The sequence below is a fragment of the Melanaphis sacchari genome, unplaced genomic scaffold (assembly GCF_002803265.2).
Source record: "Melanaphis sacchari strain LSU unplaced genomic scaffold, SCAv2.0 Contig107_pilon_pilon, whole genome shotgun sequence".
Classification (NCBI taxonomy): domain Eukaryota; kingdom Metazoa; phylum Arthropoda; class Insecta; order Hemiptera; family Aphididae; genus Melanaphis; species Melanaphis sacchari.
Genome location: NW_020270407.1, coordinates 57612 through 80283, shown reverse-complemented (window position 1 = coordinate 80283; position 22672 = coordinate 57612). Strand labels below are relative to the sequence as shown.

The window sequence follows — 22672 nt, the reverse complement described above, 5'->3', positions numbered from 1 at the left end:
TTTAATAGAAATATTAAAATACTACCGTATTATATTAAATATAAAACAAAGGAAAAGAATATAAAAAATTCTCAAAGTTATTATTATTTTTTACAATCAAACCAAATTGAATTACATTTGAGCTATTTAAGAAAGAAACAACTAAGTCTCCACAAATGGATCATTACATAATACGGCGTGGCGAAAAATAAATATTTATATGCTTTTAATATTAAAAAAAAAAAAAAAATATTTGTAAAAAACTTACCTATCAAGAGTCACAACTGCTTATTTATAGAAAGCCATGTCTAACAAATATGTATTATGTTATTGGTCTCTCAATAACAAGATACGATCAGACGAGTGAGAGGGAAGGGGACGAGCTACAAACCCCTAATGTAGGATTCAAGAAATCCGAAAAAAAAAACAAATTAGTTTTACTGAATACTAAAAAGAAATCATCGGACCGGAACGAAGGGTATCTACTGCTGCGGTAATACATGGTCAAAGAGATTGGTCGACCCATGAAGAGTCATGTTGCTCTAAACATAAAGTAGAAAAATATAAATCGTTAAAATAATGTTGAAAATTGAAATATTCTATTATACGTAAAAGAAGTAAAGAATTTATCAACTTACTAAATAAAGCGTGTCATAAGATTCTGTTAATAATTTTAAATTTCAAAAAAAAAAAACCATACAATTTAAACACAAACACTGATAATCTAATTTAAATAAGACATATTTTAATAGCATTTAAGATTCATTATTAAATATATTATTGTCTAACCTTTACATTATGATTTTAGTCTTAAAATTGAATACTCGTTTTAGGAAAATAAGATTATCTAAGATTATTTTTAATATTTCATTCAAAAAAAAAAAAAAAAATTAAACTACAATAATTTACGAATTTTGAATTTTGCAGAGTTTTAAGTATTGATCTTTTATTGATTTAAACTTATAAGTCAAACCTTATGAATTGTTAATTTTGTGTAAATATATTATTTTAAGTTATATTTCTTAGGATATAAAAATATACATTTTTATAAAAAAATATAGTTTGATATACAACTTAAAATAATAAAAATAAAATAATATCAAATGAAATAATTTATTAATTTATTTGTTTAGTTTATACATCTCATAATTGCATATATAATAAATAATTACTATTTTAACAACATAATATATATTTATTTAAAATTCAAATAAATCTATATATAATTTATTGTTTAAACAAAAAAACATATACATTATTAAATGTAACCATCGCATATGTTACGTAAGATATAATATGTATATACGTATATACGTGGTATAAGTGTTTGAAAAACATTAACGTATTTTTAAACGTCTTGTTAAATAAATACTTCAGTATCATTACTATTACGTCTAGACAAATGGAAATGGAAAAAACATCTTTTATTAAATCATATGTTTTAAGTAATTTCAGTATTTTACATAAAAGTATTCACTAGTTTTTAGTAAAATTAGTCAGTGCAGAAATCGTTTTAACGATAATCGTTTCTACACAAATAGACAGTAAAGAAAAATTTGGGTACCACTATCGTAAGATTTTGTCCAATATTGAGTCAAAACCAATACTAGCAAAAAAAAATGATTTTTGCTAGAGATTGCTTATACGATTAACTACGAAGGAGTGGATTGATCGCCTTCTCTATATTATCAAATCCTGTCCAGCGTATAAGTACCATCACAAAGAATTTATCAATATTATTCTCGTATTATTCTCTGTGCACAATGTTATAATAATTTATGCATGGTTTTATTTACTATTGTATCTACAAGAATAACATGTTCATGGTTTACGGTATTTATATTTTCAGTAATTTATACGAAAAATAATTTCGAATAAAAAGACAAGAAAAAAAACTTGGAATACAAGTCTCTATAGAAGTAAGTTTCTTGATAGGAATATTGTTTAAAAAGCATAAGTGATTATTATACACGAACGTTTTTTCACGATTAATCGTGAAACTTAGCAGTTTTATTGTTTTCTCCGAAAGAATTTCAAAGATACTAATAATCCGATCGCCATCAATTTTTTCATACTACTCATTATTCCTACGTATAGTCGTAGTTGGTATTGTCTATCAAACGTTCATTACCGACAACGGTGTAGGTCCGGTGTGGAATATGCGAAGATAAACGATTTTAAAATAATCAGAGAAAATACTTAGATTTCGTTGTGTTGTGTGTACAATAATTAAAATTAAAATAAAAAAATTAAGTATTTAAATTACGTTTAATATATAATACTGTTGTATTTGTATTGCATCGAATTTTATTATTACCTGTCACAATATTTTTAGTTTATTTATATTTATATGTACGAGTTTAAATTATATATTTTATATACTTGTAAAATTCACTTAAAACTAGTTAAAATTGTTTATCAGTATTTTATTATTTTGGAACAAGTTTTAATTTATTATGAAAGTAAAAATATTTAATTTTTATATATTCATACGTTATATTGTACCATATTCAATATTCATATGAAAATTTGACAAATATTTAACTTATACATTCATAAAAACCATAATTACTATAAATAACAACGCGAAGATTGTTTATTTAATTTTACATTTGAGTTTATAATGCTGTTTTTATTTGAAATTATTATCATTTTTATCACATTTTTAAACAACTGAGAACAACAAACATTTTAAAAATTTTAATTTTCGTAATATGTTTTAATTTTCGGAATTACCCATGAATTTGTTAAGATAAAGCAATAAAATACAAAATAGAATGTATGTAGAAAATATCTTTATTACTAAAATATTTATCTAAGCTATTAAAGTTATTGAAAATACAATTGATGTTACTTAATCAACATTTCATGATATGTACTTAACTACAGTCAACTTTCTGATATTCATACAATATCAAAATATTTATTTCCATAAAAATTCTTCCATTATAATCATTATAATTTTATTTATAAACTATAAATGCTAAAATAATAATAGAAGTAGTGACTTTATAAAAATCGGTTAGTTATTTAAGTATTGTTAACATATTTTTTTTGTTTCCTCAAAAGAAAATAATATGTGTAAAATAAATTAAATATAATTTCATAATACTTTTAAAGGTATTATAAAATAAGTTAGTGACTAAACTACACATCTATACATTTCATTTTCTAATAAGACGTTTCTAAAAAGGCTAAATCAAAGAAAATATATAAATAATTTTAAATTTGAATGTTGGTAAATGATCTTAAAACATAGCAAAAATATGAAAAAAATTAGTTCATTTTCTCAGAATAATCGACATTATTGCTATAAACACAATTTAAATTTATAAACCATTACTTTAAACTTTAAATTTAATAAAAGCACGTAATATTTTAATTTTTCAATAGGAGTAATAATACTTTAAGAGCTCTTTTATGATATTATTTATTATTTTATAATATCTATCAGGTATATAATAAACTAAAATGTATAGTTTTTTAATTTCTATATTTTATTTACAAATTATTATTACTACGATAAAAAGGTTATAACTAACTGTTTTGAAATTAATTCCATTATTTAGTTGCCTATCAATTACGTTTTAAGTTAATTATCGTTATTCAATAAATCATACAGTCTGTATGATACAGAAAATTAAAAAATTCCAAATTGAAAAAAAAATGATTTAATATTAACTCCTACAATGGTTGTCTGAATAATTTGAAATCTCAAGTTAAGTCTTTTTGATTTTTAGTCTAAGATAATAGTACCTATGTTAAATAATATTTGAAATAAATACTATATGTAAATTATATTCATAATTATAACGTTTTTATAGATTTTCTGATCATTACAATGTTGCTACCATCGAAATTATGTAACTTGAATTATTTTATAACTTAGTGATGTAATTATAGCAGTTAAAAATTAAAATTAAAATAATTGCTGATTTTTTCTATATAAATCTCCGTTGGTAGTTTAAATTATTTATGTGAAACCAGATTTGTAAAGTAGTTAAGTAAAATTATTTAAATATTTTCTGGGTACTCAAATACATATTCTAAATACTTTTAAAAATAATACATGGAAAAAGTATTATTATTTATTAATAATTCCTCAAACCATTTGTATTTAAAATTAAATACTAATTTTAAAATATTTTTTATTTGTATTTAACTCATTTTAATTTAATCATATTCAATAAAATAAATATTTAAATTATATAATAGTCATGAATAGTAGAACATAGTTTTTTTTTATGTGACTCATATTCAACTGACAGATAAAATAACTCGAAAAATAAAACAAATAATCAATTTTCAATTATGCCAAATTATAGGGTGTGAAATTTCCCATAAAATTAATGCAAAATATAAAAATATTTAAGTTAAATTCACCTTTTAATCGAGTTTATTTACAAGAGGAAAAAAATTGTAGAAATATTAAAAGTATTTAGACTTAATTAAATACTTTTTTGTACCAAGTTTTTAAATATATATTATAAATGCGTATATTATGTATCTGTTCTTGAATACTTTTAAAAATTATCTTTTAAAAGGCTGTTCAGAACTTGGTTAATTTAATGTCAGAATTATTCACTAATATATTTATAGTAGATCTCAAATTTTGATAAAATAAAATAGTAATACAAAAGAACTAATCAATAATAGATGGTTCCACTCAATAGACAATACCTATAATAATATATACTTAAATACCTCAAATACTACTAAGTAGTAACATATTATACTGACCTAATCAAATGTAATATGAATTGATTTTAATTAAATGCATTACACATTACATCGTAATAAATGTTGTACATAATTTTTATTTAATCCGAAGTCCTATAGATAGGTATCTATGAAAAAGTTTGCATGTTATATAGTATGGTACCTAACAAGTAACTACAGTTTAGCGTATACTCTATAGAACGCAAGAGCATGCGAAGTAATAAGACATATTAAACAGCTTTTCAGTCTTAAACCATTTTTATTTTACTATTTCATTTTATTCACCAAATAATACACATAGATATATAATTTAATATATAAATTTATATGTACCTATATGGGCTATACGGTTATATGGTCAATAATTACAAATAGAATATAATCAACCGGTTTTATTTTTTTTTTAGTTATTCGGCTTAAATGCAATCCATAAGCCATTCACATTAGAATCCGCTACACATTTACACATTTATTTTTTTTTTTCATTATTATGAATAATTCATAATAATATGCTCACTACCGGCGGTTGTTCACTTACTCGTTCATAATATAAGAAGCTGACACAGATATGTTTAATGTATATTCAATGCTGAATGCATATGCGAATTTTTAAAAGGAATAAAGTAAATCTAGATTAAACTGTACAAAATGATATATCGGCACATAAATCATAATTTCCTAACTGCAATGTTGTTTACCAAACGTTTAATCCTTTAGGGACGTTTGTTCGAATTGGTATCGGTTGATTCGAGTTGCAATGACATAAAATAAAACGATATAATATTTCAAAGTAGGTATCGTAAGAAAAATGTACACTTTTGAAAAATTATATAGTACCTATTTATATAAGTAATGATATGAAACTTAAAAGCTGAATGAATTATACTATTTAACATTTAAGTCGAATTATCATACTTTTTTCATTAAATGTATGGTTATATAAGTGTATAACTTATTTATTAAATATTATATCTTGTGATATAAGTAATAGTTTGAAAATAATTGTCAATTACATGAAAAAAAAATCACTTTAAAAATCAACTTCATAATGCAGTAATGATCAACAAAATATAAATTTCTTTATTATTTCTACATTTTATCTAACTAGTGTATTAAATTATTGAGTACGTCTATATGCTTACGAAATCGTTTAAATTTTTATTGATTTTTTAACCTCAATGCAAGAAACATTGTTGTATTATATCATTTCTTTGATTTATTATACTAGGATAAGGCCTAGAAATATTGGTAAACGTTTGATTTATATTTTATTTGCTTGTTATATTCTACTATCTACTGTGAAAGCAATCTGTTAATGAATAAAGTTACTCTATTCATTATTTTTCATTTAACTATTCATTATTATATAAAACAAATTATATCAAGAGGATTTGCAACATATAATATTTTTATAAAAATGATATATAGATTTTTTTAATACAATGAACTCTATACATAAACACATAAATTATAGAAATGATAAAATGATAATAATAGTTTTAAAAATGTGTATATTATATTATTATACTCATAACACCTGTAAATGTTAGTTACTAAACATTTTTAAAAACCTAAATTGATCAATGTCATTAGATGAACGGTTTTTTATATCACAAAACAATATTTTATACTTCCATCGCAAATAATTAGAATATAACAAAATAATAAAATAATAATAATAACACAAATTACTAAATTATAAATACCATGTATTAGTTTTGTTTTTATTAAAAAAGTTGTATTAAACTAAAATTTTATAAGAATAAATGATATTTTATTTATTATAAAAGCATTACTTCTATATTTTTTTTTATTCAAATTTAAATCATACAGTCAAAATGTATTTGTCAAGTATTTTTCATAATTATTTATACTTATTCGCTAACATAAAAATAATATATAATTTATTATGATTTTCCAAAAATCCAAAATAATTTCAAGTTCATGAATTATAATTTACAAAAACAAACTAAACCATAGATAAGCCAGGTCATCTTAAAAAAGTTGGAAAATATCCATAATAATTTTACTATTTCAGTAGTCATGTTATATTACAACTAACATCACATGAATATAATGTGTAAATTTCCAATGACCTAAAACAAGAGTACTTAAAAACCGTTTTGAAATATAAATTATTATAATATTATAATATCCAGACTTCCAGTTCAGAAAAGAGTCTCGTTTGCCGGATGAAAATACTTGTGATGTACTTTTGCACTCGGACCTATATAATAACGTATATATTCCATTGACGACTAGTGTACATACATGTGCGTATGCATAATTATTATATTATGGTATAAGTGAGATCATAAAAAAAATACGACAACGATAGACCAATTAAGGATTTTATTTTTAGAAAAAAAACTTTTTAAGAGCCAATTAATGACAGCAGTAGCGGACATGCTCGCATGTATGTACACATTGGCATCAAGCCGCTGGACTATGGAGATCGATGATCTCGCCTGTCGCGAATTTAGAGTCTGACCCCGAGACTTCCACCGGGACGGCTTCCAGAATTCAAAATTCAAGGTCATCATATTCTGAATGATACTTTTTCATATATCAGTTCCGAGACAAAATCATTATATAAGTGACGGACAAAATATATTTCAGTATTATATACACACAAAGCTGAATGGACACAAACCTTTTCAAATTTATAACTATACAGAGAATTTATGTTTATTAAAATGTTGAAAATTAAATTTTTTCAGAACACATTTATCTGAAATATCTGTCGAAGTATTCTAAAAAATATTCTAAAAAAATGTATGAAAGAAAAAAAATTAATACCATTAGATTTCATTAAGTACTAATGTTTACATTTAACATTTTATAGCTTATGTGTACTTCCTTAACACTATTATGTATATGAAAATTATTCATTCAATAATTGCTGAGTACATAAAATGTAGGTATACAATTAAATAAATATTAATATATTTTATAGAAACACTTAAAAGATCATATTATCGTATTCCCGAGATTAAATTATAAAAACATGCTTGAATAATAATTAATTTTCGGAAAGCTATAGTATGACAAAATTATTCTAGTGTTATTATTATCTTTAAATAAATATAATTCAATTATATTGCATATATTACTTTGTGTCGAATTATTATTAACAACTTACAATAAAATATTTTCTTACTTCCGTTAAAAATTTATACATAACGTATATATGACCTTTAAAAGTAGTTCAAACAATTTAAATCAATAGGTACTAAAACTTGGCATATTACGCACATTACTAAAGATTACAAATGAGTTTATAAAAATTTTAATACGATAAATATCAAACAATTTTAACAATTTGAATTTTTTAAATCTTTTTTATTAGGCATTTTAATTATATGAGTACGACTTAAATATATAGCATGAGAAAATATATACTAAAACTTTGTTTTTAGATGCTTGTAGCACTCAAAAAATGTACAGTAAATTTGATAATATTATTGAACTTTAAAGATAGATTCTAGGTGGAGTTTGATCAAATAACTGATGAGATAATATTTTTAAAAAAATTTTCTCTTTTAGTGATATAATAAATTCTAAAAATGCTTCATCTTTAAAAAAATGTGTGTTCTATAATATCTAATTCATATAAAGGTATGATGTGTGATGAACAATATTTTTTCATCGCCTTGGCGATTATTAATGTATTAAATAAATATAATTATAAAGCATTAGATCCAATAAAAACTAAAATATTAAAAAAAAAAAAAAAACCAAAATGAATTTATCGTTTCTGTTATAACGTTATTTAAGATTCAGTTATCTTTTAAACTTAAATGTTTCTACGTAGTACACATTGGTATGTAATTAGCACGTATTAATATTAATGAACCTATATAACTGCACTAATATTCTTCTCGGGGCTAATAACATACCTAGATGTCGAATTCAAATGACAGTAAATATGTAATGCACGTGTTACTTTATTTTTTAATGAATAGTGTAAAGAATAAATTAAATGGCTTTACAGAAATACCACACAAATAAAAGATGAAACAATAATTTATTGTATAAATACTTCACACATTTTACTCGAATTTATCACAATTAATAAATATAGAATACAACTTATTGGCTTCATATAATTTTACACGAATAGGTAAAATATGTGTAATATAGTAATATAAGTACTAGACGTTTAATGATATTATCATAAATATTTTATTTTTCTATTTCGATATAGAGCTTAACAGGATTATCATATATTCAACGAAGTCAATTTACTATGATAAAAACTAAATTAAATTACGCGATATAATAATTTAGACCACATTACATAAGTAAAATAATAAATTATAAAACGTATAGTTAACTATGTGCAGTACCTATATATTATACAATTAGCGATCGTTCTTAAATCTCTATAGAAATCTATACAGTGTGTATATAATATTCTTGCGGCAATGTCTTGGAATTTTTTAATCTTACAATGTTGTCATTCAGCTATTATAAAATATGTTCAACTTTTACTCCGCTTAAAGCCACTTATTTTTTAAAGTACCGTTGAATTTCTAAATTGATGGATGAAAAATAATTATGAAAAGCAATCAGTTTCATCCCACAATAAAATTATTAGTTCGTTACTTATTTTGTATGTATATTATGTTATAAATCCATATAATTTAAAATAAGAAATAAGAAATAAAAGGTTAATCAAAGAACAGCAAATTAATATTTCTCAAAATAAAACAAAATGTCCTTTTGTCTATTACGAATTAATTAAATAAAATTATTTATTTATCATCACAGTACGGCGCACGCAGAAATTCTTCAAATTTTAAGTTTTCTCTTTTAAGATTATCTAAATTTACCTAGCTAATATGATTTGATTTAAATTGAATTATAGACATATATATTATATTAATTATATGTATATATTATTTTCAATTAGTATATAATAAATTAATGTCTTCAAATTTTGAAGTTTGATCCAATTTCGAACCTAATTGTGATAGTCACACTTGACCTTGTCAGTAATCACTTTTTATTTAAGGACGAATTCAATAACACTATGTGTAAATTTTGGCTTAGCCAGTAATTATTCTCTCCTTTTTCATAATTTTTACTGCTGGTTCTAAGTAATAATGAAACGCTGACCATTATGCTGAATATTAAGAAATTGTTTTTTCATTCATTCATTGGACTCTAGATCTCATTCAACAAAATACTACGAAATTATACACTTATTTTATAGAATATAATATAGTATAATATAATTAACATAATAGTCTATTTCAACCAGTAAAACTAAATGACTTAACATAATTATAATAATATTGACTTTCTGAAATACATTTGGCTGATGTGAATGGTTAATAAATGGTCATAAAATCTAAACTTATCTATTATCATTTGAAAACCTACTGTGAAACCACATATTACACACTCTTAAATTATAATGGTTAATATTTCTAATATTATTAAATCATTTTTGATATTAAAAAAAAAAAAAAAACTTTTATAATGTTATAATAATATTATTATTGAATGGTATAAGGTATAATAAAAATAAAATTAAAATTTGTTGAAAATATAAACTATTGAAATCATATTTTAACTCATATTGATTTCTTATAATTGTTGATTTTTTAAAAATATTGAAAAATATGTATTAAAATTCAAAATCAAATTATTTGATAACGTGTATTTTTTATGCTCATTAAATATTATTTAAGCTACATAGTGGACTCATTTAATATCTGATAAAAGTTAACGGTCTTTTTTCGTTATGATAGCAATTAATTGTTCTTTGTGTACCAGAACATTTCATAACAATTTGCACACACTACGGGCATTTTTGAAAAAGGTGAATAAAAATTATGTAAGCACTCAGTTTATTTTATTTAACTAATCATTACTTCACTTTGACTATTAAGCTACTAGTGTTACATTTATTGTTTAGTTCTATTAATTATTATTTAAATATATATTTTTATTTAAAATAAACAAAAACATCCTTGGTTAATAGCTTTATTTCAACCAAAATAAAAGTCATATTTTTATTTTACAATACATAACAATAATGGTACAATAATATACTATAGTCAATTTAATTTTATTATCGAATAGTTAATTTAAAAATGATGAGTCTAATTTTGGTTTGCATAAACTATTAATAAGCTCTTAATCAATCAATAGGTAGTGAAAGCTAATAGTTCTTTAAAAATTATTTAGTGTTCTATAATTGATCCATTAAATTTTAGTGAACCATTAAACTAATCAATTTTTTATGCAGCTCAGCATAATATCAGAGTATAATAATTTATGTACGTATGTAAGTCAGAACTCGGAGATAAGAACTACTGTGATTACTCATTATTCTTATACAACAATATTCTAAAAATACTAGTATATGTGTAATAGGTACATATGTCATATTAAACTAGAAACCTACACACTTAGTGTAATAATATTGCTTAGATTATAAAAACAAAAAAAACTATATGCATATATAATATATTATATAATATAATATATGTATATAAACAATCTCAAAGATTGAGAAAGATATTATAGAATGAATTTTAATCTATGAAAAGTATTTATTGAACTAATTACTATATATCTAAAACATAGGTTCGTATAAAATCATGCACAATGTATAATCTCGATTTAAATAATTAATTAACAATTAATAACCAGAAAAATAAATCTTTATATAATATTGTAAAATACAATCTACATTCGATTAAATTACAAAAATAAAATATCACTATGCGAAAATTGTTTTCATTATAATAAATGTCAAAAATACAGTAATTTAAGAGATTAGTACCATTTTTATTTTTTATTTGTACAGTAGAATAGGTATATTCATAAACACAATGGTAACTCACTGTTTGTCTACGTTTATGAATAAGTTAATAAAAGAAAATATAGAGATTTATCAAAATATGAATACTACTAATTAATTTAAATTTGTATTAGATTTTAAAAATATTTAAATTGTACTCGTATTTTACGTCAAATCAAATAATCTGATTATATAACGTATTCATTCAAAAAAGACAAAATTGTTTTAAATTATATTTTTTGATTTCAATTTTTAAATATTAAAATATGTTTAATATTCCAAATAAATTATAAAGTACAATTTTTTTTTTTTTTATAGAGATAAAATTATTAAAAAATAGAATATCCTATAATCTATATGATTAACATTATATACTAAAAACATTTTATTTAGTTACAGTTGTTTAATTTTTTATAATTTTTCTGTTATTTTGTGTGTGTGTGTGTGTGTGTGTGTGTGTGCTTATCAAAACTATAAAATAGTAAAACAAATGTTTTTACGCCCTCTAAACGATTACATATTTTTTTAATTATAGGAAATGTTTAATATATAACTAATCATTGTAAATGTACTATGAATATTTAAATATTTCTAATAATTTTATTGTTAAGCATAAATTTCCATTTTGCTAAAAGTAAGCAAAGAAAATATTATGTACTATATGTATTTACAATATTATTAAGGAAATAAAATATAAAAAAAACTAACTGATGAGAAAAATCGAGTTGTAAGCATACAAAATTTAAAGTTTCTATTCTTCATCGACCGGATGTGGTTGTAAGTTTATGACATAAATTGTAATGTTGGTTAAAAAATATATATTCATACGTAATGAACACTCAATGCTCATATAATAATAAAGAGTAGTATACAACAAATTAAATTGAAATAACTTTATTTTGAAAATGACTTTATTCACATACGACGTTCATTATAAAGTAAAATATTATATTATTTCTTAAATTTCTGACTACATGATTTATGTTCTTTCAACGGTCGCCCATACATAATATTATACATTTTACGAAATATTCCTCCTGTCTATGTATCATCATCTGTACACGGGGTAAACTCGTATCCGTTTGTTTACTACCTACCGCGTATTATAACCCCAAACAATTAATGAAACCTGTTGTTTTGTCTGTACATCTCCCGCTGTTTTTTTTTATTCTTTTTGGTCCATTTTACATTGTTGACCATTAATCATTGACGTGAACAAATTACAGTCATATGTAAGACTTCTGTGTATAAATAATAACTTTTAGACTACTCACCGTGGATTAGGGAGGTATAGACATTGTATGTCATCTGACATTTGACTATTTTTAATTCATACTACATTGAGATATTATGTAGAATAATGCCACGATTACGAACGTATATAATAATATTATTCATTAAACAGTTAATATTTTTCATAAATATTTCTTACTAGGTATATTAATAGTTAGTGAGAAGTATATTTATAGCAATTAGTAACTATTTTTATTGAAAGAATAAAATATAAAATATATTGATATTAATATTAATTTTTACTGAAAACACTTTAGCATGTGGTTATGGGTACAGCAAAATATATAAACAATATTATTCGCTTATTTTAAAAATTGTAATTTTAATTTAAAAGTATTTATTATTGCACCTGCATCTAAAAGTATTTCTTAAGTTTAAAGTTTATTAACGTTCAATTTGTAATATAAATTATTCGATCAATACACATTCGAAAAACAATTATACAGACCGCGGTGCTCAGGTTTTGCATTAATATAAAAATATTTCCACAATAAATTATTGGTAATCTTTCCTTACGTTTTGTAAAACTAGTAACTATACTATTAACTACAGAAGAGATTGAGATTTGAGAATAATAACATATCAAAAGAACGAACTGCAAACTTGAATCAAAATCAATAGATTTGTAAAGAACTTTTAAAGCTTTATCACTTTCTAAAAAAAAATATTTTTCTAACTAACAAGTCAGTTACAAACAAAAAAATATAAGTATAACATTCAAACTATTAGGTCTAAAGTGTAATCAGCTCGTATGTGATTGCAGTATGTAATAATAACCTTAGTGATGTGTATTACTTTCTGTGACTCACTATTAAAAAGATTCAATACATTCGATATGTGTATGCAATATATATATATATGCATACCCTAATATTTTCATTTGATAGAAGTTAATTACAAAATCAATTTCTAAATTAGCATTTAGTTATGGTGAGTGTAATTGTACATTCTTACATAGACTACTTTTAAACAATATATAATAAAATAATATATATATATACACATATATTATAACGCATTATCAATGACGACAATTAAGTATAAGCTGAACCTATTGCAGACATCATACACAATAAACTTTACCTATGCGTATTGTGTTATTTGTGTATACACATTTGATTTAAATAATACATTTTAATTTTTAATACTTGAGAATAAGCCTAATCTTTTTGTAACTGTATCATACCACAAAACTAATTATTTTCTTGTGTATTGTTTGTGTGGGTCCAATAATAATTACTTTACTTTTAGATCTTTTGAATAAAATAATTATTATTACGTTGCTTTCAGTAAGTTTACGTACAGTTACATAAATACGAAAAATTATAAGCTGATAATATTATGATAACACATTTTACTTATTCTTGACTTAATGATAAAAATAACAATTTTAATTAAATTATTTTACATTAATTTCAAGGAACAAATAGCATTTATTTTCATTTAAAATAAAAGCAAAATATTACTTATACTATTGCCAGTAAATTATTTATGATGTGTGGTGAGATTTTTATTGATTATTTTTCTATTTCTATTTCAGAAGATGCAAATAAGAAATCTTATTAAAAGCTAGTATACTAATTAAACCTAATATACTAAATACTAATATACCTATAATAATCATCTCCTCTATTTAGTTACATATTATTTTCATGAGTAATATTTGTAAATATATTATGATGATAATCAATATATTTTTTTTTAATTCAAACACTTTACTTCTACTTGAAATTTCAAAATGTATCTTCAACTTCATTAAAATTACATGCAAAAATAAATTAGAATTAAATTTAAAACATTCAATATAAATAATGCTAGATAGGTAATGTTTATATATCTAAATTAGTTAGAAAGCGATAAAAATAACATTGACGTAAATTACTAAATTAATAAACAATTATACTTTTACTTTTAAAATATTAATTGAAAATACATGAAACAATTTTCAAATTTTTAATATTAGTTAAATAATTGATATATAAATAATTAATACCTATTCGTTTTAAGTAATTTAATCGTTTGTATAATCATTATTTATTAATTATACAAACGATATATTATTATATCACCAGAATTTTTTTCTTCTAGTCTTTCTAATTAGGTATTTTCCAATATCGCTGTAAAATATTTGAAATCATCGACGGTGATCGTTAAAACCATTTCATTACCACATATCGGAAGAGAAAACTTTAAATAGAAAACATTAAATAACACTACACCGATCGAATCTTTGAAAAGGAATATTAACAAGACGTAGTTTACGTCGTATACCATCGTCAAACTGTCAATGAAACCGACATACGTTTTTTTTCACTGTCATGAAAACATATCCAATTCTATCCACTAAAGCAATAATAATAATATGTCAGGTACACGCACGAAATGTAAATCTGTTTGAATTCGCAGTGAAAATATTTTATTTTTTTCATTTTTATTTAAAATTATATACATAATGTAGGTACCTAATATATATACGGAGTGAATCATTTGACTGACTGCAGAAATTTCCTAAGTGAACTGTAGATTTCTTTAAGAAAAAATGTTTTTATACAATTTTAAGTATCTTATAGTAATGTAACACAATATTTCTATATAAAAAAATATAATTTTTTTTTAACAACAATCAGTAATTTTAGTTTCAGAAGCAAAAATACTTTATTAAAATAATTGAAGTGTAAAATGAATATCGAATACTAAATAAATTATTATTATTATTATTATTATTATTATTATTATTATTATTATTATTATCATTATTATTAATAACTATTATTTAAAGTTTTTATGAGTAGAGAACAGGTGGTTTACAACTTTTTTAGGGTGCATGCCCTTGATATTTTGCTTTATACATATAAACTTTAAAATTTAAATGCATGATAATAAAAATGGTTTTTTTTTTTAAAAAATATAAATTTTCAACAAAACAATTAATTTAAAATCACTACAAAATAGTAAACAATAAAACATATTTTTTTTTTTTAAATGTGTTATACACTTATTACAATAATAGATTTTCAAAGTTCTAATTCTATAAATAAAAAAAAAAATTGAAATGAAAATGATTGTAGTCATGTTAACGAATCATCCTGTATATATAAATAGCATTATATGTATTTAATTAAGCTATAGTCGAAGAAAAAAATTAGCCACCGTAAATTGCATTCGTGCGCATAATACGTTTAGGGCCGTCGTTCAGCGTCAGCAATCCGCTGACTTCGCGTTGACAGCCGTTAATGTACAAACGCAGTACCAGTGTGCCGTAGTGTGTTATATGGCGCGTAAGTATAATATGCAATGTCCCAACCTCACGCAGATGCAGTTACGAAAGTCATACTGTTATAAATTTATAATACTGGACATAAGTATATTTTAGTAACTCGTTCGGTGAACATATTTCTCACGTTCTACAGTTACTTCTGTTTGAGTGGTATTCGAAATTATTATGTGACGCGTAATATAATTAAAAAATATTTATATGTGTTTAAATAAAGCTATAAAATAACAATGGACTTATTGAATGTAAAAAATTTCCTGGGTGAAAAATAAATTAACCTAACCTAAGCGCGCAGAAATAGTATAGAATAAAAATTAAAGCAAAAATATTATAAAAAAAATAAAATAATAATAATAATAATAAACATATATTTTTATGTTAAAATCTAATTAACCTACATATTAATAGGCTTATAGGTATAATGATTCGTTAACGCCAAAATTATTTTATTGACAAATCTTTGTTTACGTAATAGAATATTATCAACTTAAATATTATTGTTAATATTAACCTAGAACATGAAATTATATCTCGACGCTATAGATAATTATGAATATTATATTATTAATAACCATAGAAATATATTAGACCGTTTTAACTGATTTTACATAAATGACGATTCGTCTATCACAATTATTAGACAAAATATGTTGTCTTATTACTTTAATCATGTATTTGTCAAAAAAAAGGTCTATTTTCTATTTCAATATTTGATAAAGAATATACTCCTATTTTAACAACTAAACATTTTAAAAAAGAATTTAAAATATCATTTTCTAATTAAAAATAATAAATTTTTCCTAATTATGAAGATTCTGAATTAATTATTTCATAGATTCCATAGTAAAGTCTCTTAAATTTTTCCATTTACCATTATTATACAAAAAAAACCCTACTACAGTCCGATTATCTATAATAAGCAATACTTTTATTGTACAAACGCAAATTTAACTACATACGAATTACGTCCCAAGATCCCCATTTCATACTAATTTTGAATGATATTAAACAACTTTAATTAATTGCAATTTGTAATGCAACATGCAACTGCATAATAATGCATTATTTACCCCTATGTTAAATACGTTATTCACATACATTATTGTCATTAAACTTAAAACAGTTGTCTATTAATAATATCAATCATGTAAATTATGTAACTTGCTTGACATGTTTTGAATTACATAAACCGTAAAGTATGTATGTATTATGATGGATTAAAGTTATGATATCATAATATATACAATATAATTCATAAATTTTAGCTTATATAAAGATACCTATTTTATAATTCACTTTAAAAAAGTTTCGATGGTCTATTACTTTGATATTTTTTTAGTTATAAACGCAAGACATTACTATTATTTTATATTATCATCAAAAGATCACGGTATGTTATTTTATTTTCATCGTTTAATTTAATATCATTAATGTCATATTGTAACTTCTACATTTTGTTTTGTTTTTTTTTTGTACCATCATGTATTATTATTTTTAAATATTTTATGGTATCTAAATATAAAACTATAACTTCAAAATAAATTTTTATATTTTTCAATTTTATAAAATCGCTACCTATAGACTTTCTGCGTACTAAATCTATAGCTATAAGTGATATTAGAAGTTGATGTCAATAACCATATTTATTAAAATACTAGCCATTAAAATTTAAACTTTATAAAATAAAATTATATCGAAGATGAAAGGTTACTAATTATAATTCGATATATTTTTACAGAATATAATTTTTAAGGTAATTATTTATATTGTTTTAACATGCACTTTTAAATATTTTAAACGATAAGGTGAGTGGAAGTATGAAAATATAAGACAATAAAATAAAACAAAAGTCTATGTATTTTATTTAGAAACTAAAGTACGATGGTATGAATTAAATGATTATTTTTGGTTAAATTTTATTAATATTTTTGATTTTTTTCTAAACTAAATTACTTCTAAATACGTTTTTCAGCATAAAAATAATTTTAGTATTTTTTATAATAGTTAGAAATAATTATAAACATTTTATAAATAATTAAATTTTCAAATACTACAATCTGGAAATAAAACAACTACAGATGTTTTTTTTTTATGAACTCATATTGAAATATTGAATAACAACAGCCTAAGTTAACGTATTTCCAATAGCAATTTAAATATTAACATAAAACTTTTCTATACGACTTTGATTACCATAAGAATATTTTATAAATAAAGCATACCTATTATTCTTTGCCAATTCGATATCATATATTTACAACTAAATGTATACTTAAACTTAGTGTGCTGTGTCTGCTTATTGAATGGAAACAGTTTGTTGTTTATTCATACAACGATATTTTAGCGACCGTGCAAGCCACGCCTACGTCTCCTAGTTGTCTCTTAAAATTACATTCAGTGTCGGACAATCAGACTAACAAAATTTGTCGACGCGATATATCATTATAAATAATAAAATCCAGAAAAATATTAATATTTGCATAACTTAGAAGATGTGTTGAAAACATAATAAATATGATACATATGTTATAAACATAATATTATATTTTGCTTTCTATGAAACGAATAAATTACTAGTCAACATTAAATTATGGAATCAGATATTTTATGTCATAAATGCTTCATATATTTTGTTAATTTTGTGATGAAATTTAATTCTATTTAATTTTTACGATACGAGAAAGTGTATTTCTTAATGAATAAAGATACATACATATATCATGATATAATAATTAATTATATATTAATGACATATTAGGTACAATAATTAAAACACATAAGATTAAATAGCTTTTTTCAGATCCTTTAAAATCTAGATCACTCAGTATTATTTAATAATTTAATATTTCTTTTTCTTTTTTTTTTTTAACGATAAAATAAAATAAGTTTTTAATAAGCCATTATAATATAACTAACTGTCTGAAAATTAATTATTACAATTAGCAACAAATTATCTTTTAATTATCAAAAGAATAGCAGTGAAAGGATTTAAAATGGTGAAAATAGTACATCAACATTTCATCGATAAAACGTCTGCTAGAAATGATTAGGTTTGTGCATGGCTCTTAGCCAGGATAAAAATACAATTTCACAAAAAAAAAAGCTTCCGAATCAGTTGAAATATTATTTGCAAATGTTCCTTAATATTATTGTTAAGGTCTGTGGAACAGTCTTACATATAGCATATAGGTAAGCGTCATCATCATTTATAAAACATATTTATTTATAATAGTCAATTGTAGCTATTATCAATATATAAAAATATGAACATATCTACTATTAGTTGTTCTCATAAAGAAAGTAATTATATATCTTCTTTAGGAGTCGAACAGTTTTTTTACAATATTTATACTTAAATATTCATAATAGATCTATTTTTGTGTCAACATTTTACATGCTATTTACCTACCGTTTACAATATAAAATCAAATAAAAAAAGATTTTTTTTTTTCAGCATATTATAATATATTAAAAAATTAATTTATTCAGAATAATATATTCAAAATACTTTGAACTCAAATTTAAAATTAATAATTCGTAATTTTTTTTTTTTTCATTATTTAAAAATTAAACATTATAGTTTTTATTATTATTATTATTATTATTATTATTATTACTGCTACTACTACAAACGTTTGGAACATTTTTTTCCAACAAACAAATTAATTATTTTTCATAATATAATACTTGCAATTTATATAAATATAATTGTGTAATTCGTGTGTAATATGTTACATGCAATTTAATAAAAAATTTCAATACTTAATAGTTATTACTTATTCGTTATGAATTAATACCTACTTATTAAAATTTTATTGTAACTTTAGTTTATGTTTTTAATAAGTAGTTCATTAGTTTATTTAAATTATGGATAACATAATGTAATAATGTATAATATTATATAATTATCCTAAATTCATAAACATAGATCATACGTATAGTTATATGTTATATTGGTTATTCATTTAGGTCATAACAGTATTATATAACATAAATAACGAATCTAAGAATACAATAATTACGTTTTTGGCAATGTTTTTTAAATGTTGTTTAAAAAGTACTATACCTAACAATATAATACAATATATTACGAACAAATTTTAAGTTAAGTTGAATACATAATGAACTATTTAATTTTTCTTCAGAAAAGTAGGTACGTATTTTTTACTAGTTAATTAAAACTCAAACAGTCTACAAGTTATTTTTTTATCAAAATCTAAATTTAAATTAAAATTACTTAATAAACCAATAATCTAAATAAGTAATATAACAAATTATATCTTGAAATTAGAAATCTATAAAGAAATGTATTGTATCAACAGATTTTAATCATGACATTTCTCCAGCTCAAAAAATACATTCAAAACTATCTAATTACTTAATTTATATTTTATACAAATTAATCAGCAATTAATGAACTTTTTAAAAATAAAATGTGCAATTATTTATCATTGTTCATATACCTACCTACCTAGTTAAAATCATCAATAAGGTAATACGTTATGTAGATAGGCATGTTCTTATACTTAATGGAAGATAGGTATTTTACTGTAATAAATCCAACTTATTATACCAAATAGGTAAATACAATAGTTATTTTTTAACTGATAGAATCAATTCTATAAGAAATACGAATGTTTTCATTATTAACATACCTTTAAACAACATCTCAGTCAGCTATAAAATATATGCGACTCATTACACTTACGTTTATTGAGTATAATTTAGTTCAAATTTTAATTTTTTAAATAGCTCTAAGTATAATTTCTATAGTGTATTTTCTACTTAGAGATATAATTCTCAAAACCTTATTACGCCTACATCAAAAATAAAATATGTCGGTATACTTAATTTTCAAAATGTTTCAAACATATTATATTATACTTAAAGAAATAACATAAGCTAAATATGGTTTTCATCTATTAAATTTACTAAAAAATAGTTTTGTTTTTTATTTTTTGAATTTATTTTACTATTAATTATACACTTTGAAAAAATGATTAATGAACATACACGATAATAATATTAAAAACGCGTGCGATGGTAATCATAAAATCGATCTCATTATGCGTATACGGTATATATAAAATATTGTTTAATTCGATTTGTTTACACATTTGAATTAAATTAAGCACACAGTTGCACAGCAAGTAAGTGCTAATGTTTTGTTATTATCGTTATTTTTACGGCCCCCAATACAGTAATCAGTCGTAAATTTTATGGACGCCAACTTAAACGGTATAGGCGAGACAGGTATAAATATACTTTAGGCTTACACGGGTAGGTACTTACCGGGTTGCGAAACATCATCGAAGTCAGTGGTTACAGTACCGTCGAAACGTTCGGTGGACGTCCCTTGCAGATGGCCGGTGGCCGTCCACGCGATCATGGCCACGAGGATCGCGGCCGACATGACGGATAACGCCACGATCAGTGGCCACTTGGCCGTCGGCGCCCGAGCCGACGTTTTCGGGCAGCACATGGTGTAGTGTCCTACACCGTTGAGATATTGTAATGTTATATTGGCGTCGTCGGACGATTTCGGGTGGAAAAAAAAAATGCGAAAAAAAAGGGCCGCTGACGAGGCGGGATAAAAACGAAAATCAAATTAAGAACTATGGTACGAAACGGTGACGCGGATGCAACGACACGCGCTTGGACGGGAAATTTTCGAATTCAACATAATACCGACGATACGATGTAGCATAATAATATTATATAACGACAATAATTATTATTGGATTGTGCGGGGTGCATGAAAATAAGGTATGCCTCGACGACTGCGACTTTGATTCGTGGCGGTATTATTAATTTTTGAGGGAAAACACGCGAGGCGCGCGTGTCGTAGGGGAGTTGGACCGGCACAGACCGCGTGTACCACCGACTGGACGAGACGGACACGGACCGCACGCGCGCGCCGCCAATGCCCCCACCACCGCGGACGCCAGACTGTCTATATATCGCGCACGATGACCCCCCGCGGGGGGACGTACAAGCGCGGTACAAGTTCATTGCGAATCTTGTCATGTGCACGCGTAGGTAGGTATATTATTGTGTATATAATTATTATTATATGTTGTGTGTAATGCGATGATGCACTTCGCAACGACTAGACGCGCGTACGTATGAATAATAATAATTCGTTTTGCGTACAATATTATCGTTATGTCCACGCTACTACGTGCGTAATAAATTATTGCCCAAGTATGCGAATATATGTGATATTATTTTGGTACATTTTTAGTATAATATATTTTTTCATACGCGTAATACATCGTCGAAATCGTCGTCATTGTCGCGGTCGCCCGCTCTCTAGCTCGTGAGGGAATCGACGCGGAGTGACTCTGAATTTTTTCCAAATAACCCGAAAACAATTATTTTTTATTTTTTTTTTTTTTTTGTTTAAACCCGTTTAAAATACTCGAATACCTTCCGTAAGGGGTTAGATTCAAGCACCTAATCCGTACACAGGTACCTACGGAGTTTTTTGATTAAAATTTAACTTTACATTGATATACAATTTTTTAAACAGATTGGTAAATGGATACCTGAGTACGCATATTTTTTCACTGCGGATTACCGCAAGATTT

At 23.5% G+C, this 22672-nt stretch overlaps 1 protein-coding gene across 1 annotated transcript in view; it reads right to left on the bottom strand.

Annotated features, from left to right (window-relative positions):
• LOC112603400 (A disintegrin and metalloproteinase with thrombospondin motifs 9-like) overlaps positions 1 to 21950 on the bottom strand; it is an 87263-nt gene extending 65313 nt beyond the window's left edge. Inside the window, exon 1 of the mRNA XM_025351938.1 lies at positions 21375 to 21950. Within this exon, the coding sequence (XP_025207723.1) occupies positions 21375 to 21564 (190 nt within the window). The 5' untranslated portion in view covers positions 21565 to 21950. The remainder of the gene's footprint in view (positions 1 to 21374) is intronic.
• Between the last annotated feature and the right edge of the window lie 722 nt (positions 21951 to 22672).